Genomic DNA, 24,687 nt, shown 5'->3' with positions numbered 1-24,687 from the left:
TGGACGGTGGTGGAGGGATGGGGGATTGTGGACGGTGGTGGGGGGATGGGGGATTGTGGACGGTGGTGGGGGGGATGGGGGATTGTGGACGGTGGTGGGGGGGATGGGGGATTGTGGACGGTGGTGGGGGGGATGGGGGTTGTGGATGGTGGTGGGGGGATGGGGGATTGTGGACGGTGGTGGAGGGATGGGGGATTGTGGACGGTGGTGGGGGGGATGGGGGATTGTGGACGGTGGTGGAGGGATAGGGGATTGTGGACGGTGGTGTGGGGATGGGGATTGTGGACGGTGGTGGGGGGATGGGGGATTGTGGACGGTGGTGGGGGGATGGGGGATTGTGGACGGTGGTGGGGGGATGGGGGTTGTGGATGGTGGTGTGGGGATGGGGATTGTGGACGGTGGTGGGGGGATGGGGGATTGTGGACGGTGGTGGGGGGATGGGGATTGTGGACGGTGGTGGGGGGATGGGGGATTGTGGACGGTGGTGGGGGGATGGGGATTGTGGACGGTGGTGGGGGGATGGGGGATTGTGGACGGTGGTGGGGGGATGGGGATTGTGGACGGTGGTGGGGGGATGGGGGATTGTGGACGGTGGTGGGGGGATGGGGGATTGTGGACGGTGGTGGGGGATGGGGGGTTGTGGACGGTGGTGGAGTGATGGGGGATGGTGGTGTGGGGATGGGGGATTGGGGACGGTGGTGGGGGGGATGGGGGATGGTGGTGTGGGGATGGGGATTGTGGACGGTGGTGGGGGGATGGGGGATTGGGGACGGTGGTGGGGGGATGGGGATTGTGGACGGTGGTGGGGGGATGGGGATTGTGGACGGTGGTGGGGGATGGGGGGTTGTGGACGGTGGTGGGGGGATGGGGGATTGTGGACGGTGGTGGGGGGATGGGGGATTGTGGACGGTGGTGGAGGGATGGGGGATTGTGGACGGTGGTGGGGGGATGGGGGATTGTGGACGGTGGTGGGGGGGATGGGGGATTGTGGACGGTGGTGGGAGGGATGGGGGATTGTGGACGGTGGTGGAGGGATGGGGGATTGTGGACGGTGGTGGGGGGGATGGGGGATTGTGGACGGTGGTGGAGGGATAGGGGATTGTGGACGGTGGTGGGGGGATGGGGGATTGTGGACGGTGGTGGGGGGATGGGGGATTGTGGACGGTGGTGGGGGGATGGGGGTTGTGGACGGTGGTGTGGGGATGGGGATTGTGGACGGTGGTGTGGGGATGGGGATTGTGGACGGTGGTGGGGGGATGGGGGATTGTGGACGGTGGTGGGGGGATGGGGATTGTGGACGGTGGTGGGGGGATGGGGATTGTGGACGGTGGTGGGGGGATGGGGGATTGTGGACGGTGGTGGGGGGATGGGGGATTGTGGACGGTGGTGGGGGATGGGGGGTTGTGGACGGTGGTGGAGTGATGGGGGATGGTGGTGTGGGGATGGGGGATTGGGGACGGTGGTGGGGGGGATGGGGGATGGTGGTGTGGGGATGGGGATGGGGATTATGGACGGTGGTGGGGGGATGGGGGATTGGGGACGGTGGTGGGGGGATGGGGATTGTGGACGGTGGTGGGGGGATGGGGATTGTGGACGGTGGTGGGGGATGGGGGGTTGTGGACGGTGGTGGGGGGATGGGGAATTGTGGACGGTGGTGGGGGGATGGGGGATTGTGGACGGTGGTGGAGGGATGGGGGATTGTGGACGGTGGTGGGGGGATGGGGGATTGTGGACGGTGGTGGGGGGGATGGGGGATTGTGGACGGTGGTGGAGGGATAGGGGATTGTGGACGGTGGTGTGGGGATGGGGATTCTGGACGGTGGTGGGGGGATGGGGGATTGTGGACGGTGGTGTGGGGATGGGGGATTGTGGACGGTGGTGGGGGGATGGGGGTTGTGGATGGTGGTGTGGGGATGGGGATTGTGGACGGTGGTGTGGGGATGGGGATTGTGGACGGTGGTGGGGGGATGGGGGATTGTGGACGGTGGTGGGGGGATGGGGATTGTGGACGGTGGTGGGGGATGGGGGGTTGTGGACGGTGGTGGGGGGATGGGGATTGTGGACGGTGGTGGGGGGATGGGGGATTGTGGACGGTGGTGGGGGGATGGGGGATTGTGTACGGTGGTGGGGGATGGGGGATTGTGGACGGTGGTGGGGGATGGGGGATTGTGGACGGTGGTGGGGGGATGGGGGATGGGGGATGGTGGTGTGGGGATGGGGGATTGTGGACGGTGGTGGGGGGATGGGGATTGTGGACGGTGGTGGGGGGGATGGGGGATGGTGGTGTGGGGATGGGGGATTGAGGACGGTGGTGGGGGATGGGGGGTTGTGGACGGTGGTGGAGGATGGGGGGTTGTGGACGGTGGTGGAGTGATGGGGGATGGTGGTGGGAGGATGGGGGATGGTGGTGGTGGGATGGGGGATTGTGGACGGTGGTGGGGGGATGGGGGATTGTGGACGGTGGTGGGGGGATGGGGGATTGTGGACGGTGGTGGGGGGGATGGGGGATTGTGGATGGTGGTGGGGGGATGGGGGATTGTGGACGGTGGTGGGGGGGATGGGGGATTGTGGACGGTGGTGGGGGGGATGGGGGATTGTGGACGGTGGTGGGGGGATGGGGGATTGTGGACGGTGGTGTGGGGATGGGGGATTGTGGACGGTGGTGGGGGGATGGGGGATTGTGGACGGTGGTGGGGGGATGGGGGGTTGTGGACGGTGGTGGGGGGATGGGGGGTTGTGGACGGTGGTGGAGTGATGGGGGATGGTGGTGGTGGGATGGGGGATTGTGGACGGTGGTGGGGGGGATGGGGGATTGTGGACGGTGGTGGGGGGATGGGGATTGTGGACGGTGGTGTGGGGATGGGGGATTGTGGACGGTGGTGGGGGGATGGGGGATTGTGGACGGTGGTGGGGGGATGGGGGATTGTGGACGGTGGTGGGGGGATGGGGGATTGTGGACGGTGGTGGGGGGATGGGGGATTGTGGACGGTGGTGGGGGGGATGGGGGATTGTGGACGGTGGTGGGGGGGATGGGGGATTGTGGACGGTGGTGGGGGGGATGGGGGATTGTGGACGGTGGTGGGGGGGATGGGGGATTGGGGACGGTGGTGGGGGGATGGGGGATTGGGGACGGTGGTGGGGGGATGGGGGATTGTGGACGGTGGTGGGGGGGATGGGGGATTGGGGACGGTGGTGGGGGGATGGGGGATTGGGGACGGTGGTGGGGGGATGGGGGATTGTGGACGGTGGTGGGGGCATGGGGATTGTGGACGGTGGTGGGGGGATGGGGGATTGTGGACAGTGGTGGGGGGATGGGGATTGTGGACGGTGGTGGGGGGATGGGGGATTGCGGTGGCGGAGGTGGGGTACAGGGACGGACAGGCCAACACTCACGGTGACGACCAGGTCGGGGGTCCGGAGCCGGAAGTTGAGCTGGTGGACAATGGGCTCTCCCGTCTCACGGACTCTCCCGGTGACTGTGAACATCATGGCCGCCTGGTCCACCAGCTGCTCCAGGTACTCGTCCTGTCTGAAATCCAGCTTCACCTCCATCTCTGCCAGGCCGGTTGGGGGGGGGGGGGGGGGGTTGAAAAGAAAGGTCAGTGCACCTTTATCTCTGACCCGCGTGACCCTTAACATGTGCCAGCACACTTAACCCCTAAACCGGACACATCTGGAGGCCAGTGCATCTTCAACTCTGACCTTTCCCAGGGGTCAGCATATTCATCCCTAACTCCATAGCTTTCCCAGGGGTGAGCACATTCAGATCTGTCCCCTGACCTTCCCTAGGGGTCATACACCATCTCCAAACTTTGACACTTCCCAGGGCTTTGACTGTCTTCATCTCTGACCCCTGACCCTCCCCCAGGGTTCAGCTGCCTTCATCTTCGACCCCTCGCTCTTGCCAGGGTCATCACACCTGCTCCTCAGGCCCCAGGAGTCAACATCCCTTCAACTCTGACCCCAACCCATCCTTCAACTTTGACATTTGACCATTCCCAGGAATCAGTGTCACCCACCCATCCCATGGTCATTACGCCCATTCCTCCAACTGCTGAGCCAATGAGAGCAAGCAGTCGAAACCCCACCAAGGCCCACTAGAGGGCTGGAGGTCAGGGGTTGCGATCGCGGCCTACCCTGGTTGGGCTCCAGCAGGAATTCGCGGCGGTCCCTGTGGAACGGCGCCCGGCAGACGCCGGTGTAGAACATGACGGCCGCCTGGATGAAGAGCAGGAGGGTGCGGGCCTCATCGCTGCTGTTGCTCAGCTTCACAGTCAACGCAAAGTCCTGGCCCATCTCCACGCCGTCCGGAGCGGACACCTCGGCCCCCACCTCGCCCCGCACTCGCCCGCACTCATAAGTGTTGGGCCGGCTGCCGTGGCGACAGGCCGTTTCCACAGCAATCCGCTCCTCATCTGAACCTGGGGATAGGGGGTAGGAGAAGGGACAGTCAGTTGTGGCTGGAGGTGGGTCCTTCCCTTCACCTCCCATCCTGAGGACATCTCCCTTCCTCCCACTGTCCCTTCCAGAAGGGAGTTTCACTCCGTGTCTGACCCCGGGAGTGTGTGATGGGACGGTGTGGAGGGAGTTTCACTCCGTGTCTGACCTCGGGAGTGTGTGATGGAACGGTGTGGAGGGAGTTTCACTCTGTCTGACCCCAGGAGTGTGTGATGGGACAGTGTGGAGGGAGGTTCACTCTGTGTCTGACCTCGGGAGTGTGTGATGGGACGGTGTGGAGGGAGGTTCACTCTGTGTCTGACTCCGGGAGTGTGTGATGGGACGGCGTGGAGGGAGATTCACTCTGTGTCTGACTCCGGGAGTGTGAGATGGGACGGCGTGGAGGGAGATTCACTCTGTGTCTGACTCCGGGAGTGTGAGATGGGACGGCGTGGAGGGAGATTCTCTGTGTCTGACCCTGGGAGTGTGTGGAGGGAGATTCTCTGTGTGACCCTGGGAGTGTGTGGAGGGAGATTCTCTGTGTGACCCTGGGAGTGTGTGGAGGGAGATTCTCTGTGTGATCCTGGGAGTGTGTGGAGGGAGATTCTCTGTGTGACCCTGGGAGTGTGTGGAGGGAGATTCTCTGTGTGACCCTGGGAGTGTGTGGAGGGAGATTCTCTGTGTGACCCTGGGAGTGTGTGGAGGGAGATTCTCTGTGTGACCCTGGGAGTGTGTGGAGGGAGATTCTCTGTCTGACCCTGGGAGTGTGTGGAGGGAGATTCTCTGTGTGACCCTGGGAGTGTGTGGAGGGAGATTCTCTGTGTGACCCTGGGAGTGTGTGGAGGGAGATTCTCTGTGTGATCCTGGGAGTGTGTGGAGGGAGATTCTCTGTGTGACCCTGGGAGTGTGTGGAGGGAGGTTCTCTGTGTGATCCTGGGAGTGTGTGGAGGGAGATTCTCTGTCTGACCCTGGGAGTGTGTGGAGGGAGATTCTCTGTCTGACCCTGGGAGTGTGTGGAGGGAGATTCTCTGTCTGACCCTGGGAGTGTGTGGAGGGAGATTCTCTGTGTGACCCTGGGAGTGTGTGGAGGGAGATTCTCTGTGTGACCCTGGGAGTGTGTGGAGGGAGATTCTCTGTGTGATCCTGGGAGTGTGTGGAGGGAGGTTCTCTGTGTGATCCTGGGAGTGTGTGGAGGGAGATTCTCTGTGTGACCCTGGGAGTGTGTGGAGGGAGGTTCTCTGTGTGATCCTGGGAGTGTGTGGAGGGAGATTCTCTGTCTGACCCTGGGAGTGTGTGGAGGGAGATTCTCTGTGTGACCCTGGGAGTGTGTGGAGGGAGATTCTCTGTGTGACCCTGGGAGTGTGTGGAGGGAGATTCTCTGTGTGACCCTGGGAGTGTGTGGAGGGAGATTCTCTGTGTGACCCTGGGAGTGTGTGGAGGGAGATTCTCTGTGTGACCCTGGGAGTGTGTGGAGGGAGGTTCTCTGTGTGATCCTGGGAGTGTGTGGAGGGAGATTCTCTGTGTGACCCTGGGAGTGTGTGGAGGGAGATTCTCTGTCTGACCCTGGGAGTGTGTGGACGGAGATTCTCTGTGTGATCCTGGGGGTTCATGATGTGACCACCCACCTTCTTTATACTTGTAGAGGAGGGTGATGTCCTCCCTCTCATCGGAACCCACCGCCTTCGTGCTGATCTTGTGACCCACCACCTTCTGTTGCACCAGCAGCTTCTGGAACTGTCCATTCGCCTGCCTTTGCCAGAAGACTTTGTCACTGTTTACCTGGGAGGGGCAGAGGGGAGCAAATAGTGTCAATCTTGAGCGGGTGCCCAGGCTTGCGCGCCACAGCAAAGTGGCAGGTGGAGTCTAACCGGGGCGAGCGCTGGGTGCTGCCGTTTGAGAGGAGACAGTCCACCATGAACGCCAGGAGCCTCTCACAGAGGGACTCACACAAAATGCCGGAGAAACTCGGCGGGTCAGGCAGCCTCTATGGAGGGGTCTCCGAAGGCAGACAACGAGTTGGTGTTTTTTGCGAAGGGGCTGGAGGTTCAGAGTCAGCACGATGTCAGAGGCCATGTCTGGAATACTGTGCTTACCGAAATAATCATCGGGTGCATGAAACGTTAAGAAACAAGAGCGGGGTTGACCATTCAGTCAGTTCATGGGTGATCTGGCCGTAGATTCACCTCCGCCTGCCTGCGGTTTTCCCCGTAACCTTTACCTCCCTACCATGCAAAAATCTGCCTTGTGCAAGTATTCAGCCCCCAGACCTTTGTTCACACAAACGTGTATTACAACCGGGGATTTTGATCAATGTAACTGAGAATCTTTATCTGTGAATCACGTGCTCCTTTTGTCCACAGTGCAGCCTCCCCGGAAGATTTTAAAGCATGAAAACGGAACCGTCAGCGGTCCGAGTGCTCAGAGCCGCCTCTCGCAGCTGTTACCGCCCGCAGTCTTTCTGGACAGGTCTCTGTTAGTTCCGCACAACGCGAGACTCGCCCGTTCTCCTCAAGCTGTGCCAGCGTTATTTGTGGAGCGGCGTCGGTGGGCAATGCCAGATGCTGGATGGGGTTAAGCTCAGGACTCTGACTGGGCCATTCGAAGCCACTCCATGGTTGCTCTGGCAGTGTGCTCCGGGCATCTGTCCTGCTGGAAAACAAACTTCCTCCCCAGTTTATGCTTTCTGGCAGAGACCAGCAGGTTTTAATCCAGAGCCTCTGCTGCTGGAGAGCATCGCCATAGCCTGAGGCTACCTCCAGCGAACTGTACATAGGGACGTGTAACCTGGCTCACACCACGCGTACTGCCCAGTGTCGAGGCCAAAAAGTTCCACTTTCATTTCATCCGACCACAAAACCTTCCTTGGCATCTCCCCGGTATCTAAGCGATGTTTTGTCAGGCCCTCACGGGCAAGGATATGCCTTATTAGCGGTACAAATCTAATACTCTGTATCAGAATGACTAACTTCAGGTTTTGAATTTTTTATTTTTCACGCTTTACAATTTCCCCAGTTTTTTTTCTTGGGGTGGCGGGGGGTCTGTACTGTGAATAAAGGAGCACGTGATTCACAAGTCCTCGGTTAAATCGATCGAAACCCCGGTTGTAATGTGAACAGAGGATTTGGTGGGAATGAATACTTTTACTGGGTGCCGTACTTACTGTTTCCCCGGGGAGAGAATTCCACAGGTTCGCTACCCTCTGGGAAGAGTGATTTCTCCTGATTGCCGGGTAGCATCTGTGGAGGGGGGGGTATCAACGTTTCAGGCTGGGGCCCTCCCTTGGCTGCGCATGAACGTCAATGGCTTGTTCGATTTTCAGAAGGCATTTGATAAGGCCCCACATAGGAGATTGGTTGGTAAAATCAGAGCTCATGGCATTGGGGGGAAGACATTGACATGGATAGAAAGCTGGTTGGCAGATAGAAAGCAAAGGGTAGCGGTGAATGGGTGTTTCTCCGAATGGCAGGTGGTGACTAGTGGGGTGCCACAGGGCTCGGTATTGGGACCACAGCTGTTTACGATTTACATCAACGATTTAGCTGAAGGCATGATTTAGATGATTGAGAATAACATCAGCAAATTTGCTGATGATACTAAGCTGGGTGGCAGTGAGACGTGATGAGGATGTTAGAACTCAGGGTGACTTGGATAGGCTGGGTGAGTGGGCAGATACTTGGGAGATGATGTTTAATGTGAATAAGTGTGAGGTTATCCACTTTGGGAGTAAGAACAGGAAGGCAGATTATTATCTGAACGGTGTAGTTAGGTAAGGGAGAAATACAAAGAGATCTAGGAGTCCTTGTTCATCAGTCACTGAAGGTGAATGAGCAAGTGCAGCAGGCAGTGAAGAAGGCTAATGGAGTGTTGGCCTTTATTACAAAGGGAATTGAGTACAAGAGCAAGGGAATCCTTTTGCATTTGTACAGGGCCCTGGTGAGACCACACCTGGAGTATTGTGTACAGTTTTGGTCTCCAGGGTTAAGGAAGGACATCCTGGCTGTAGAGGAAGTGCAGCGTAGATTCACGAGGTTAATTCCTGGGATGTCCGGACTGTCTTACGCAGAGAGGTTAGAGAGACTGGGCTTGTACCCGCTGGAATTAAGGAGATTGAGAGGGGATCTGATTGCAACATATAAGATTATTAAGGGATTGGACAAGATAGAGGCAGGAAATATGTTCCAGATGCTGGGAGAGTCCAGTACTAGAGGGCATGGTTTGAGAATAAGGGGTAGGTCATTTAGGACAGAGTTAAGGAAAAACTTCTTTTCCCAGAGAGTTGCGGGGGGGTGGAATGCACTGCCTCGGAAGGTAGTGGAGGCCAATTCTCTGGATGCTTTCAAGAAGGAGCTAGATAGCTATCTGATGGATAGGGGAATCAAGGGATATGGGGACAAGGCAGGAACTGGGTATTGATAGTAGATGATCAGCCATGATCTCAGAATGGCGGTGCAGGCTCGAAGGGCCGAATGGTCTACTTCTGCACCTATTGTCCATTGTTCGCCTCCACAGATGCTGCCTGATTTGCTGAGTTCCTCCAGCAGTCTGTGCGGATTTTGCTCGAGATCCCCAGCGCCTGCGGAACCCCTGGCGTTTGTGATGGTCAGAGGGGGCGAGGAACCCGAGCCCGGAGTTTCTTGAAAGAGGCGGCTAAGTTTGAGAGGCCGGAAAAGAAGGCGTACAGTACGCGTGCCTTTACTAGTCGAGGAACTGAGTTCAGAAGCCGGCAAGCCGCCTCGGGGGCACTGTGTGCAGTTCTGGCTGCTCCAGTACAGGAAGGGTGTGGGGGCTTCGGAGAGGGTGGGGAAGAGCTTCACTGGGTGGGAGATGTAGGGAGAGGTCAGACGAATCCAGGAGTGGCGGAGACTGTTGGGGGGAGACCAGGCAGAGGTTTGTACGATTAGGAGAGGCAGAGGTAAAGCTAGGGTCCTTTTTCCCGGAGTGGGAGGAAATGGACATTGAAGGTGGGGGGGAGGGTGTAAGTGTGGGACAAGTGTTTTTTTTTCACAGAGAGAGGGTAAAAAACATGCAGAAACGACAGACACATTCACATCCGTTTCTCTGCCCCCCCCCCCCCCCCCGGACAATCTCACCTCAGCGAAGATGAAAGGAGCATCGTAGGTCAGGTAGACCAGCCCATTGCGGATGGCTTCCAGTGAGGCTGGGCCGCAGCAGTAAATGCCTGTAGCATGGGGAGGGGGGAGGGGGGAATAGCGGGGTTAAATGCCAGGAGAGCCAAGCCCCATTGCTGTCTCTGTCTCTCACTAAGAGCACTGTTCCTGTCTCCCTCTCCCACTGGGAGCCCCATTCCCACCTCCCTCTCCCACTGGGAGCCTCATTCCCATCTCCCTCTCCCACTGGGAGCCCCATTCCCATCTCCCTCTCCCACTGGGAGCCCCATTCCCGTCTCCCTCTCCCACTGGGAGCCCCATTCCCATCTCCCTCTCCCACAGAAAACCCCATTCCCGTCTCCCTCTCCCACAGGGAGCCCCATTCCCATCTCCCTCTCCCACTGGGAGCCCCATTCCCATCTCACTCTCCCACAGGGAGCCCCATTCCCCTCTCCCCATATCACTGGGTGCACCGTGAGGGAGAAACAGGGTGTTCCGTGGAGAGGGGAGTGAAGGAGGCAGCAAGGTCAGACCGAGAAGGGGGGGATGAAAAGGGGAGGAGTGAGTAGTGAGGGAAAATCAGTGGGGAATGAGGGAAGGTATGGTGAGTTTGAGGGTAGGGAGGAGGGGAGGCGATGGAGGGAGGAGCACCCGAGGACCCTACCTGAGCTGGTCTCCTGGGGAGTGGCGTCAACGGCTTGCCAGCCCCCATGTCCCGCTGGCAGATCCGGCCGGGACATCCAGCAGTCGTTCCAGACGTGGAAATTCCTGGGAGCAGAAAGAGGTTGGGAAGGGGGGCAAGAGGGAAACGAGGAAGAGAGAAAGACCATAAGATATAGGAGCAGAGTTAGGCCATTTGGCCCATCGAGTCTGCTCCACCATTCCATCATGGCTGATCCAATTTTCCTGTCAGTCCCAGTCTCCTGCCTCTCCCCGTATCCCCTCATGCCCCGACCAATCGAAGATCTACCAACCTCTGCCTTGAATGTACAACTATAGACAAGGAAGGAATAAAGAGAGAGGGGAGGAGGAGAGAGGGGAGGAGGAGGAGAGAGGGGAGGAGGAGGAGAGAGGGGAGGAGGAGGAGAGAGGGGAGGAGGAGGAGAGAGGGGAGGAGGAGGAGAGAGGGGAGGAGGAGGAGAGAGGGGAGGAGGAGGAGAGAGGGGAGGAGGAGAGAGAGGCCGCAGTGACAGGTGAAACCCCATTCTGTGGGGAGAGGTGCATCAAACACCCTCCCTCCCTCTCCCCTCCATCTGGCCCCTGCCCCCTCACCAGATGGAGTCATAGTTCATCTCCTCGAGGGGCTTCAAGTCCTCGTCCAGGAAGACGTCGGTGGTGAGGCTGACGTCGGTGTCGTGGGCCGAGGAGAAGTTGGTCACTGGGCGGGCGGGGATGCCCAGACATCTCAGCACTGCGAGAGGGATGCGGAGGAAAGAGAGCGAGGCAGTGAGACCCACCCCTTCCTCAAACCACCACGTCACAAAATCACCACATCTCCACTACCAAATCATTCACACTGTGTCCTACCCTCGTTCACCGAGGTCCCTCTGTCCCTCGACACTCCCCACCATTTACAGTGTGTCTCCTACCCTCGTTCACCGAGGTCCCTCTGTCCCTCAACACTCCCCACCATTCAGTGTGTTCTACCCTTGTACACTGAGGTCCCTCTGTCCCTCGACACTCCCCACCATTCACAGTGTGTCCTGCCCTTGTACACCGAGGTCCCTCTGTCCCTCGACACTCCCCACCATTCACACTGTGTCCTACCATCGTTCACCGAGATCCCTCTGTCCCTCGACACTCCCCACCATTCACAGTGTGTCCTACCCTCGTACATCGAGGTCCCTCTGTCCCTCGACACTCCCCACCATTCACAGTGTGTATCCTACCCTCGTACACCGAGGTCCCTCTGTCCCTCGACACTCCCCACCATTCACAGTGTGTCCTACCCTCGTTCACCGAGGTCTCTCTGTCCCACGACACTCCCCACCAATCACAATGTGTGTCCTACCCTCGTTCACCGAGGTCCCTCTGTCCCTCGACACACCCCACCATTCAGTGTGTCTGTCCTACCCTTGTACACCGAGGTCCCTCTGTCCCTCGACACTCCCCACCATTCACAGTGTGTTCTACCCTCGTACACCGAGGTCCCTCTGTCCCTCGACACTCCCCACCGTTCACAGTGTGTGTCCTACCCTCGTACACTTGAATATGTGAAGAGGGTGAGGGGAACATGTAGAAGGGGGAGACAAGGGGTAATTGTAGCAAAGAATGTGTACAGGACTGGAGACAGAGTATGGGATTGGGGAAGTGTGGGAGGGCAGGGAGGAGGTAACTAAAATAGAGCACCAGACGGATATGGCAACCACGAAGAGGGTAACCGTACTTACCACAAGACAATGTGTCTGGCAAGGAATCTGATTTATATCCCTATTTCGAGGGTTTTGCTTGTGTCCATACCTATTCCTAGTATTTCCCTTGCATCTATACTGATTCCGAGTATTTCGCCTGCTTCGCTACGCAATAGCCAATCAATTTATGAATTTGAATCGAGAACCATATTTGTGAATGTAATGCCCCGTTTTTGGGTATAAGTATGACCTCTGTGAACCGACAAATTGGGAGTTGGCTAACTTACCCCCCAAGTGCGTGAGGCTAGAGCTCTCCTCTGAATAAAAACCGTTTCATCGGCAATTTCGTGTCTCTGGTGTTCTTTCCTCAACTGAGCAGCTAAACACACTGAGGTCCCTCTGTCCCTCGACACCCCTCACCATTCACAGTGTGTGTCCTATCCTCGTTCACCGAGGTCCATCTGTCCCTCGACACTCCCCACCATTCAGTGTGTGTCCTATCCTCGTTCACCGAGGTCCCTCTGTCCCTCGACACACCCCACCAATCACAGTGTGTGTCCTACCCTCGTTCACCGAGGTCCCTCTGTCCCTCGACACTCCCCACCAATCAGTGTGTGTCCTACCCTCGTTCACCGAGGTCCCTCTGTCCCTCGACACTCCCCACCATTCACACTGTGTCCTACCCTCGTTCACCGAGATCCCTCTGTCCCTCGACACTCCCCACCATTCAGTGTGTGTCCTATCCTCGTTCACCGAGGTCCCTCTGTCCCTCAACACTCCCCACCATTCAGTGTGTTCTACCCTTGTACACTGAGGTCCCTCTGTCCCTCGACACTCCCCACCATTCACAGTGTGTCCTGCCCTTGTACACCGAGGTCCCTCTGTCCCTCGACACTCCCCACCATTCACACTGTGTCCTACCATCGTTCACCGAGATCCCTCTGTCCCTCGACACTCCCCACCATTCACAGTGTGTCCTACCCTCGTACATCGAGGTCCCTCTGTCCCTCGACACTCCCCACCATTCACAGTGTGTATCCTACCCTCGTACACCGAGGTCCCTCTGTCCCTCGACACTCCCCACCATTCACAGTGTGTCCTACCCTCGTTCACCGAGGTCTCTCTGTCCCACGACACTCCCCACCAATCACAATGTGTGTCCTACCCTCGTTCACCGAGGTCCCTCTGTCCCTCGACACACCCCACCATTCAGTGTGTCTGTCCTACCCTTGTACACCGAGGTCCCTCTGTCCCTCGACACTCCCCACCATTCACAGTGTGTTCTACCCTCGTACACCGAGGTCCCTCTGTCCCTCGACACTCCCCACCATTCACAGTGTGTGTCCTACCCTCGTACACTTGAATATGTGAAGAGGGTGAGGGGAACATGTAGAAGGGGGAGACAAGGGGTAATTGTAGCAAAGAATGTGTACAGGACTGGAGACAGAGTATGGGATTGGGGAAGTGTGGGAGGGCAGGGAGGAGGTAACTAAAATAGAGCACCAGACGGATATGGCAACCACGAAGAGGGTAACCGTACTTACCACAAGACAATGTGTCTGGCAAGGAATCTGATTTATATCCCTATTTCGAGGGTTTTGCTTGTGTCCATACCTATTCCTAGTATTTCCCTTGCATCTATACTGATTCCGAGTATTTCGCCTGCTTCGCTACGCAATAGCCAATCAATTTATGAATTTGAATCGAGAACCATATTTGTGAATGTAATGCCCCGTTTTTGGGTATAAGTATGACCTCTGTGAACCGACAAATTGGGAGTTGGCTAACTTACCCCCCAAGTGCGTGAGGCTAGAGCTCTCCTCTGAATAAAAACCGTTTCATCGGCAATTTCGTGTCTCTGGTGTTCTTTCCTCAACTGAGCAGCTAAACACACTGAGGTCCCTCTGTCCCTCGACACCCCTCACCATTCACAGTGTGTGTCCTATCCTCGTTCACCGAGGTCCATCTGTCCCTCGACACTCCCCACCATTCAGTGTGTGTCCTATCCTCGTTCACCGAGGTCCCTCTGTCCCTCGACACTCCCCACCAATCACAGTGTGTGTCCTACCCTCGTTCACCGAGGTCCCTCTGTCCCTCGACACTCCCCACCAATCAGTGTGTGTCCTACCCTCGTTCACCGAGGTCCCTCTGTCCCTCGACACTCCCCACCATTCACACTGTGTCCTACCCTCGTTCACCGAGATCCCTCTGTCCCTCGACACTCCCCACCATTCAGTGTGTGTCCTATCCTCGTTCACCGAGGTCCCTCTGTCCCTCAACACTCCCCACCAATCACAGTGTGTTCTACCCTTGTACACCGAGGTCCCTCTGTCCCTCGACACTCCCCACCATTCACAGTGAGTGTCCTATCCTCGTTCACCGAGGTCCCTCTGTCCCTCGACACTCCCCACCATTCACAGTGTGTTCTACCCTTGTACACCGAGGTCCCTCTGTCCCTCGACACTCCTCACCATTCAGTGTGTTCTACCCTTGTACACCGAGGTCCCTCTGTCCCTCGACACTCCCCACCATTCATACTGTCCTACCCTCGTTCAACGAGGTCTCTCTGTCCCTCGACACTCCCCACCAATCACAGTGTGTGTCCTACCCTCGTTCACCGAGATCCCTCTGTCCCTCGACACTCCCCACCATTCACAGTGTGTCCTGCCCTTGTACACCGAGATCCCTCTCTCCCTCGACACTCCCCACCATTCACAGTGTGTGTCCTACCCTTGTACACCGAGGTCCCTCTGTCCCTCGACACTCCCCACCATTCACACTGTCCTACCCTCGTTCAACGAGGTCTCTCTGTCCCTCGACACTCCCCACCAATCACAGTGTGTGTCCTACCCTCGTTCACCGAGGTCCCTCTGTCCCTCGACACTCCCCACCATTCACACTGTGCCCTACCCTCGTTCACCGAGATCCCTCCGTCCCTCGACACTCCCCACCATTCACAGTGTGTGTCCTATCCTCGTTCACCGAGGTCCCTCTGTCCCTCGACACTCCCCACAATTCACACTGTGTCCTACCCTCGTTCACCGAGGTCCCTCTGTCCCTCGACACTCCCCACCATTCACAGTGTGTGTCCTATCCTCGTTCACCGAGGTCCCTCTGTCCCTCGACACTCCCCACCATTCACAGTGTGTGTCCTACCCTCGTACACCGAGGTCCCTCTGTCCCTCGACACTCCCCACCATTCACAGTGTGTGTCCTATCCTCGTTCACCGAGGTCCCTCTGTCCCTCGACACTCCCCACCATTCACACTGTGTCCTACCCTCGTTCACCGAGGTCTCTCTGTCCCTCGACACTCCCCACCAATCACAGTGTGTGTCCTACCCTCGTTCACCGAGGTCCCTCTGTCCCTCGACACTCCCCACCATTCAGTGTGTTCTACCCTTGTACACCGAGGTCCCTCTGTCCCTCGACACTCCCCATCATTCACAGTGTGTGTCCTACCCTTGTACACCGAGGTCCCTCTGTCCCTCGACACTCCCCATCATTCACAGTGTGTGTCCTACCCTTGTACACCGAGGTCCCCGTCCCTCGACACTCCCCACATTTCACAGTGTGTGTCCTACCCTCGTACACCGAGGTCCCTCTGTCCCTCGACACTCCCCACCGTTCACAGTGTGTGTCCTACCCTCGTACACTTGAATATGTGAAGAGGGTGAGGGGAACATGTAGAAGGGGGAGACAAGGGGTAATTGTAGCAAAGAATGTGTACAGGACTGGAGACAGAGTATGGGATTGGGGAAGTGTGGGAGGACAGGGAGCAGGTAACTAAAATAGAGCACCAGACGGATATGGCAACCACGAAGAGAGGGAACCGTACTTACCACAAGACAATGTGTCTGGCAAGGAATCTGATTTATATCCCTATTTCGAGGGTTTTGCTTGTGTCCATACCTATTCCTAGTATTTCCCTTGCATCTATACTGATTCCGAGTATTTCGCCTGCTTCGCAATGCAATAGCCAATCAATTTATGAATTTGAATCAAGAACCATATTTGTGAATGTAATGCCCCGTTTTTGGGTATAAGTATGACCTCTGTGAACCGACAAATTGGGAGTTGACTAACTTACCCCCCAAGTGCGTGAGGCTAGAGCTCTCCTCTGAATAAAAACCGTTTCATCGGCAATTTCGTGTCTCTGGTGTTCTTTCCTCAACTGAGCAGCTAAACACACTGAGGTCCCTCTGTCCCTCGACACCCCTCACCATTCACAGTGTGTGTCCTGCCCTCGTACACCGAGGTCCCTCTGTCCCTCGACACTCCCCACCATTCACAGTGTGTGTCCTAACCTCGTACACCGAGGTCCCTCTGTCCCTCGACACTCCCCACCATTCACAGTGTGTGTCCTAACCTCGTACACCGAGGTCCCTCTGTCCCTCGACACTCCCCACCATTCACAGTGTGTGTCCTACCCTTGTACACCGAGGTCCCTCTGTCCCTCGACACTCCCCACCATTCACAGTATGTGTCCTACCCTCGTACACCGAGGTCCCTCTGTCCCTCGACACTCCCCACCATTCAGTGTGTTCTACCCTCGTACACTGAGGTCCCTCTGTCCCTCGACACTCCCCACCATTCACAGTGTGTGTTCTACCCTTGTACACCGAGGTCCCTTTGTCCCTCGACACTCCCCACCATTCACAGTGTGTCCTGCCCTTGTACACCGAGGTCCCTCTGTCCCTCGACACTCCCCACCATTCACAGTGTGTTCTATCCTTGTACACCGAGTTCCTCTGTCACTTGACACTCCCCACCATTCACAGAGTGTTCTACCCTCGTACACCAAGGTCCCTCTGTCCCTCGACACTCCCCACCGTTCACAGTGTGTGTCCAACCCTCGTTCACTGAGGTCCCTCTGTCCCTCTACACTTCTCACTGTTCACAGCATGTGGGGGTTTGAGTTTGGACCGAGTTGGAGGGGAGTTTGACGGGGTTGGGTTGGAGGGGAGTTTGGACGGGGTTGGGTTGGAGGGGAGTTTGGACGGGGTTGGGTTGGAGGGGAGTTTGGACGGGGTTGGGTTGGAGGGGAGTTTGGACGGGGTTGGGTTGGAGGGGAGTTTGGACGGGGTTGGGTTGGAGGGGAGTTTGGACGGGGTTGGGTTGGAGGGGAGTTTGGACGGGGTTGGGTTGGAGGGGAGTTTGGACGGGGTTGGGTTGGAGGGGAGTTTGGACGGGGTTGGGTTGGAGGGGAGTTTGGACGGGGTTGGGTTGGAGGGGAGTTTGGACGGGGTTGGGTTGGAGGGGAGTTTGGACGGGGTTGGGTTGGAGGGGAGTTTGGACGGGGTTGGGTTGGAGGGGAGTTTGGACGGGGTTGGGTTGGAGGGGAGTTTGGACGGGGTTGGGTTGGAGGGGAGTTTGGACGGGGTTGGGTTGGAGGGGAGTTTGGACGGGGTTGGGTTGGAGGGGAGTTTGGACGGGGTTGGGTTGGAGGGGAGTTTGGACGGGGTTGGGTTGGAGGGGAGTTTGGACGGGGTTGGAGGGGAGTTTGGACGGGGTTGGAGGGGAGTTTGGACGGGGTTGGAGGGGAGTTTGGACGGGGTTGGAGGGGAAGTTTGGACGGGGTTGGAGGGGAGTTTGGACGGGGTTGGAGGGGAGTTTGGACGGGTTGGAGGGGAGTTTGGACGGGTTGGAGGGGAGATTGGACGGAGTTGAGTTGGAGGGGAGTTTGGACGGAGTTGAGTTGGAGGGGAGTTTGGACGGAGTTGAGTTGGAGGGGAGTTTGGACGAGTTGGAGGGGAGTTTGGACGAGTTGGAGGGGAGTTTGGACGAGTTGGAGGGGAGTTTGGACGAGTTGGAGGGGAGTTTGGACGAGTTGGAGGGGAGTTTGGACGAGTTGGAGGGGAGTTTGGACGAGTTGGAGGGGAGTTTGGACGAGTTGGAGGGGAGTTTGGACGGGGTTGGAGGGGAGTTTGGACGGGGTTGGAGGGGAGTTTGGACGGGTTGGAGGGGAGTTTGGACGGGTTGGAGGGGAGATTGGACGGAGTTGAGTTGGAGGGGAGTTTGGACGGAGTTGAGTTGGAGGGGAGTTTGGACGAGTTGGAGGGGAGTTTGGACGAGTTGGAGGGGAGTTTGGACGAGTTGGAGGGGAGTTTGGACGAGTTGGAGGGGAGTTTGGACGAGTTGGAGGGGAGTTTGGACGAGTTGGAGGGGAGTTTGGACGAGTTGGAGGGGAGTTTGGACGAGTTGGAGGGGAGTTTGGACGAGTTGGAGGGGAGTTTGGACGAGTTGGAGGGGAGTTTGGACGAGTTGGAGGGGAGTTTGGACGAGTTGGAGGGGAGTTTGGACGAGTTGGAGGGGAGTTTGGACGAGTTGGAGGGGAGTTTGGACGAGTTGGAGGGGAGTTTGGACGAGTTGGAGGGGAGTTTGGACGAGTTGGAGGGGAGTTTGGACGAGTTGGAGGGGAGTTTGGACGAGTTGGAGGGGAGTTTGGACGAGTTGGAGGGGAGTTTGGACGAGTTGGAGGGGAGTTTGGACGAGTTGGAGGGGAGTTTGGACGAGTTGGAGGGGAGTTTGGACGAGTTGGAGGGGAGTTTGGACGAGTTGGAGGGGAGTTTGGACGAGTTGGAGGGGAGTTTGGACGAGTTGGAGGGGAGTTTGGACGAGTTGGAGGGGAGTTTGGACGAGTTGGAGGGGAGTTTGGACGAGTTGGAGGGGAGTTTGGACGAGTTGGAGGGGAGTTTGGACGAGTTGGAGGGGAGTTTGGACGAGTTGGAGGGGAGTTTGGACGAGTTGGAGGGGAGTTTGGACGAGTTGGAGGGGAGTTTGGACGAGTTGGAGGGGAGTTTGGACGAGTTGGAGGGGAGTTTGGACGAGTTGGAGGGGAGTTTGGACGAGTTGGAGGGGAGTTTGGACGAGTTGGAGGGGAGTTTGGACGAGTTGGAGGGGAGTTTGGACGAGTTGGAGGGGAGTTTGGACGAGTTGGAGGGGAGTTTGGACGAGTTGGAGGGGAGTTTGGACGAGTTGGAGGGGAGTTTGGACGAGTTGGAGGGGAGTTTGGACGAGTTGGAGGGGAGTTTGGACGAGTTGGAGGGGAGTTTGGACGAGTTGGAGGGGAGTTTGGACGAGTTGGAGGGGAGTTTGGACGAGTTGGAGGGGAGTTTGGACGAGTTGGAGGGGAGTTTGGACGAGTTGGAGGGGAGTTTGGACGAGTTGGAGGGGAGTTTGGACGAGTTGGAGGGGAGTTTGGACGAGTTGGAGGGGAGTTTGGACGAGTTGGAGGGGAGTTGTTTGGACGAGTTGGAGGGGGAGTTTGGACGAGTTGGTAGGGGAGTTTGGACGAGTTGGAGGGGAGTGTTGGACGAGTTGGAGGGGAGTTTGGACGAGTTGGAGGGGAGTTTGGACGAGTTGGAGGGGAGTTTGGACGAGTTGGAGGGGAGTTTGGACGAGTGGAGGGGAGTTTGGACGAGTTGGAGGGGAGTTTGGACGAGTTGGAGGGGAGTTTGGACGAGTTGGAGGGGAGTTTTGGACGAGTTGGAGGGGAGTTTTGGACGAGTTGGAGGGGAGTTTGGACGAGTTGGAGGGGAGTTTGGACGAGTTGGAGGGGAGTTTGGACGAGTTGGGGGGGAGTTTGGACGAGTTGGGTTGGAGGGGAGTTTGGGACGAGTTGGGTTGGAGGGGAGTGTGGACGAGTTGGGGTTGGAGGGGATGTTTGGGGATGAGTTGGTTGGAGGGGAGTTTGGATGGAGTTGGGGTTGGAGGGAGGTGGTTGGAGTGGTTGGGGGAGTGGATGGACTTGGTGGAGGGGAGTTTGGAGAGTTGGAGGGGAGTTTGGACAGAGTTGAGTTAGAGTGGAGTTTGGACGAGTGTGGAGGGGAGTTTGGACGGAGTTGAGTTGGAGGGGGAGTTTGGACGGAGTTGGAGGGGAGTTTGGGACGAGTTGGGTTGGAGGGGAGTTTGGACGAGTTGGGTGGCAGGGGAGTTTGGACGGAGTTGAGTTGGAGGGGAGTTTGGACGGAGTTGAGTTGGAGGGGAGTTTTGAACAAGTTGGAGGGGGTCCATACCTGTGGTTTGTGACCCCCGAGAAGACCCAGCACTGGCCGTAGCATACTGAACGTCCCGAGTGGAGGTACTGGAGCAGGATTTCCACACTTCCCACCCAGCTGGTGGGAGGTGTCCCACCGGAGTAATCACCCGACCAGTTCCCCACCAGGACCCCCCGCGTCGTCCTGCGAATTCACCCTGAGATTTCCGGTGGGGGGGGGGGGGCAGGGAGAGAGGGGAATGGGGGGGGGTTTAAAATGAGTCACAGTCAGCTGATAATGACAAGCAGGAGCCCACAGATTAGAACATGAGGCAAGCCAGAGAGAGAGGGCCCAAATGGCCACCCCGTGGTCTTGAGGCCCTACAATTCTCTCTCCTAACCCTCCTCCTCTCGCCCCACCCTTCCCAGCTCCCGCTCCTAAACCCTCTGTACTTCCCTTCACCACCCAGCACCCCCCCAAACCCCAACACCAGCCCTCTTCCCCCCCTCGAAGGACTCACCATGGCGGAGACTGTGCGGTACGACACTGATTGCGTTACCCCAACCCGCCACTGGAATCTGACTTCTTCTGCAGGATCTTCAGGGAGGCTTCCAGGATGCCCGAGGTAAACTGGGGGAGAGGGGATAGGGAGAGTCAACGTCACCTCACCCCCGCTCAGTACCCTCCTCCACCCTCTTGGCCCTTAGCCTCCCCCCCTTCTTTCAGCCCGTACCCTCCTCTCCCCCTCCCTGCCCTACTCTCAGCTTCTACCCTTGCCCTTTTCCTCCCCCTCCCTTCTTCCTCCCTACCCTGTCCTCACCACCTCTCTTGGCCCCTACCTTCTTCCCCTCTTTCAGGGCCTACCCTCTTCCTTACTCTCCCCCTACCTCACTCCCTCCCTCCTCTCCTCTGTGTTCAACCAACAGAGCCCTCTTCCTCACTGTCTGTCACCTCCCTTGTTCTTCACCCCTCATTGCCCCCTCCCTCCTCACTCCACTTCACCATGTTTCCTCCTTTCTCCCTCCACCTCGCACCCCCATGGAGTGACCCGTGTGGCTGGACCCCCACCTGTCCAAAGTTCCACGTCCTGACCCCGATCTGCGCCTCGGTCCCCGTAGTAGATTCGTCCAGACTCGTTCAGGACGTACTCTGCTTTCTCCTTCTCACCCTCCATGTACACCACGTCCGCTGCCAGTCCGAGAGAATGACAGAGTTAGAGAGCACGGAAACCAGCCCTTCGGCCCACCCGCTCCATACTAGCCATCTGAGCCAGCCCCGTTTTCGGGTTTTTTAAACCTTTCCTGTCCATTTTCCTGCCACTTCAGACATTGTCTATGTCAGAATCAGGTTTATTATCATTGACAAGTTGTGAAATTTGTTGGTTTGTGGCAGCAGTACCGTGCAAGAGATAAAGAACTTACTGTAAGTTCAAATAAAATGTACATGAGGTCAGAGCTGACCATGGACGTTGTGTCCTAGCTGTCTTGATACACAAGCCTGGGCAGTACGATATGGGGAGCAAGCTGTTGCCCGTGTAACAGGTTCAGCCTCTCCACTCATCTGATAAACCCAGAGGAATGGCAGAGACCGGTACAGGTTGGCACCAGCAGCGTCACAGGAGTTGCCAGTCAGCATTGGACTCAATGTAGGGCTGCCTTAGGGACTGCAGCTTTGGATTTTCCCCTCGGGGTTCACTCCCGACTCCCTCCCCGTGAGTGGGTCTGGCCGCAAGGCAGCGGAGGTTAGAGATCAGAGTTTTCCTTCACCTGGATGAGCTGCCAACCACGGCCGATGAGCCCTGTCTGCCCGAAGCGACTGGCTTTAAGGAGCCAGTAACCCAGCTTTGCCCCCTCTCCACCAGGTTTAGTAGCTAAGCCCCACGTGAAGGCCAGGAGGGGGGCTTGGTTGACAGCGGCTATTTGAGGCGCACGCCATTGGGAGCATTTAATAGGCAGCGGGAGCTTCTCCCCACTACTGCCTCGGCTATAACGAAGCAAAATAAATAAATATTGCAAAAGGGGAGCTGAGACATGGTGTCCGTAGGCTGTTCAGAAATCGGATGGCAAAGGGGAACGGGCTGTTCCTGAATCACTGAGTGTGTGCCTTCAGACTCCTGTACCTCCTCCCTGATGGCAGCAACGAGAAGAGGGCATGTCCCGGGTGATGGAGGTATTTAGTGATGGACGCCACTGTCTCCTGGAGCACCACCTTCTGGAAATGCCCCCAATGGTGGGGAGGGTGGATGGTGGTGACCACGATGAGCTGGCCGAGCCTGCGACCTTCCACATCTCTTTTCCAATCCTGGGCATAGTCTCCTGCATGTCACACAGGCCATTCGGTCCATCTGGGCCATGTTATCTCAGCTAGTCCCACTTGCCAGTGTTTGGTCTGCAGCCCTCCAAAGCAGGGGTCCCCAACCTTTTTGATGCCGTAGGCCCCCACCATTAACCGAGGGGCCTGTCTCAACTTCTCCTTTCCGTGTACCTGTCCAGGTACCTTGCTGTCCATGCACCTGGCTCAGCCAGCCCTTGTGACAACAAGAGGTTGGGCCAAAGTCAAGATGGAATTAAACGGCGACTCCTTTGCTTGCATCTTTGGAAACAGCTCTCTTTCTATCTTTGAAAACTCCTTTCTTCCCTTCTCAAGGTTCTTTTGAAGACCCTGGTCTGGAGATACACTCGGAGTTGGGCTCTTTGCGGGAATGGGACGTGTTCTCAGGGCCTCACCATCGGCCGCTGTTTGGTATCCCAAGGATGCACCCCAGAAGACTGGAGACGGGCTGATTCTGCGCCGGTGCCCCTGACTGAAGCGTCGCGGGAGAACGCGGAACATCGGAGGTAGCGGGTTAGCTGTTGTGGGCTGTGAGTCTAGAGTTACAGTCTGACTTTAGTCCCTTGCGGGAATGGGAACTCACAGGGCCCTAGCAGGGCCTCACGTCTTCAGGGTGCCGGATTTTCCTGGGTCTGGAGACAGGCTGATTCTAGGCCGGTGCCCCTGACTGAAGCGTCGCGGGAGAACGCGGAACATCGGGGGCAGCGGGTTAGCTGTTGTGGGCTGTGTGTCCAGAGACAGGAGCCTTTCTGGTGCCGACTCTCTGGGCTCAGAGCTCAGAAAAAGTGACGCAAAAGACTTTTAACATCGTAAGTCAGTCAGCTGTCTGTTATGTCTCCCACTCGCTGTGAAATGGGGACACCTCCTTTTCTCTTATAAGGGGGGTAGCGGGGAGAGGGAGAGAGAAAGAGAGACACTGTATGTGTATGTCGAATTACTGGGTGAACGAGTAGTTGTTGGGATACTGCCAGTCTGCGCCTTTACTGATGCTTTGCTGCACACCAGAGCTCGGTGGAGGGTGCCAATGTTTTTTTGCTGGTGGGAGAAGGGGGATCATTTCTTTGCTGCTGCTTATGCGTGGGAGGGGGGAGCTGGGGGGGAATTGGGGTTCTAACATTTAAGTGTTGTTCATTCTTTGGGGGCACTGCTCTGTTTTTGTGGATGATTGCGAAGAAAACGCATTTCAGGATGTATATTGTATACATTTCTCCGACATTAGACGTACCCATTGAACTTGTTCCATAGATAGACCACCCTCTGAGTGAAAAAGTAGCTGCTCTCCCCTTTCACCTTTAACCTGTGACCCCTGGTTGTGTGCCTGCCCCCTTGTGATTTTACATGCTTCTACAAGGCTTCAGTCTCCTACATTCCCAACCTGCCCAAACTCAGTCCCGGCGACATCGAGGTAAATCTCTGCCCTCTCCTCAGCCTTCCTGTAAGAGGGCGACCAACGTTGAGCAAAATACTCCGACTGCAGCCTCACCAACGCCGTACACATCACAGAACCATAGAACAGTACAGGCCCTTCGGCCCACAATGTTGTGCCGACCTTTAACAAAGTACTAAACCCACACTACCCTATAACCCTCCATTTTCCTTTCATCCATGTGCCTGTCCAAGAGCCTCTTAAATACCCCTAACGTTTTAGCCTCCACCACCATCCCTGGCAAGTCATTCCAGGCACTCACAACCGTCTGTGTAAAAAACTTACCCCTGATGTCTCCCCTAAACTTCCCTCCCTTAATTTTGTACATATGCCCTCTGGTGTTTGCTATTGGTGCCCTGGGAAACAGGTACTGACTATCCACCCTATCTATGCCTCTCATAATCTTGTAGACCTTTATCAAGTCCTGTCTCATTCTTCTATGCTCCAAAGAGAAAAGTCCCAGCTCTGCTAACCTTGCTTCATATGACTTGTTCTCCAAACCAGGCAAAATCCTGGTAAATCTCCTCTGCACCCTCCATAGCTTCCACATCCTTCCTATAATGAGGTGACCAGAATTGAACACAATACTCTAAGTGCGTTCTCACCAGAGATCTGTGGAGTTGCAACATGACCTCTCTACTCTTGAACTCAATCCCCCTGTTAATGAAGCCTAGCATCCCATAGGCCTGCTTAACTACCCTATCAACCTGTGCAGCGACCTTGAAGGATGTATGGATTTGAACCCCAAGGTCCCTTTGTTCATCCACACTCTTAAGTAACTGACCATTAATCCTGTCCTCAGTCTTCTGGTTTGTCTTTCCAAAAGGCATCACCTCACACTTATCCAGATGAACCCCATCTGCCATTTTTCTGCCCAACTCTGCATCCTGTCTATATCCTCTTGTAACCTTCGACCACCTACAGCTCCATCCACAACTCCTCCAATCTTCGTGTCATCCGCAAACTTACTCACCCCTCCTTCCACCTCTTCATCCAGGTCATTTATAAAAATCACAAGTAGCAGGGTCCCAGGACAGATCCCTGCGGCACTCCACTA

At 56.8% G+C, this 24,687-nt stretch overlaps 1 protein-coding gene across 1 annotated transcript in view; it reads right to left on the bottom strand.

Moving 5' to 3' along the window:
- The window catches only part of LOC132381382 (protein-glutamine gamma-glutamyltransferase K-like), a 42,332-nt gene that overhangs the window by 7,508 nt on the left and 10,137 nt on the right, over window positions 1–24,687 (bottom strand). Inside the window, 11 exon segments of the mRNA XM_059950747.1 lie at window positions 3,394–3,554; window positions 4,137–4,421; window positions 6,063–6,216; window positions 9,528–9,616; window positions 10,210–10,313; window positions 10,818–10,956; window positions 19,893–20,077; window positions 20,390–20,460; window positions 20,462–20,503; window positions 20,942–20,986; window positions 20,988–21,061. Coding sequence (XP_059806730.1) covers window positions 3,394–3,554; window positions 4,137–4,421; window positions 6,063–6,216; window positions 9,528–9,616; window positions 10,210–10,313; window positions 10,818–10,956; window positions 19,893–20,077; window positions 20,390–20,460; window positions 20,462–20,503; window positions 20,942–20,986; window positions 20,988–21,061 — 1,349 coding nt within the window.

This window comes from Hypanus sabinus, chromosome 26 (genome assembly GCF_030144855.1).
Source record: "Hypanus sabinus isolate sHypSab1 chromosome 26, sHypSab1.hap1, whole genome shotgun sequence".
Classification (NCBI taxonomy): Eukaryota; Metazoa; Chordata; class Chondrichthyes; order Myliobatiformes; family Dasyatidae; genus Hypanus; species Hypanus sabinus.
Note: the sequence above shows the minus strand (reverse complement) of the source record. Positions and strands in the feature narration are given on the sequence as shown.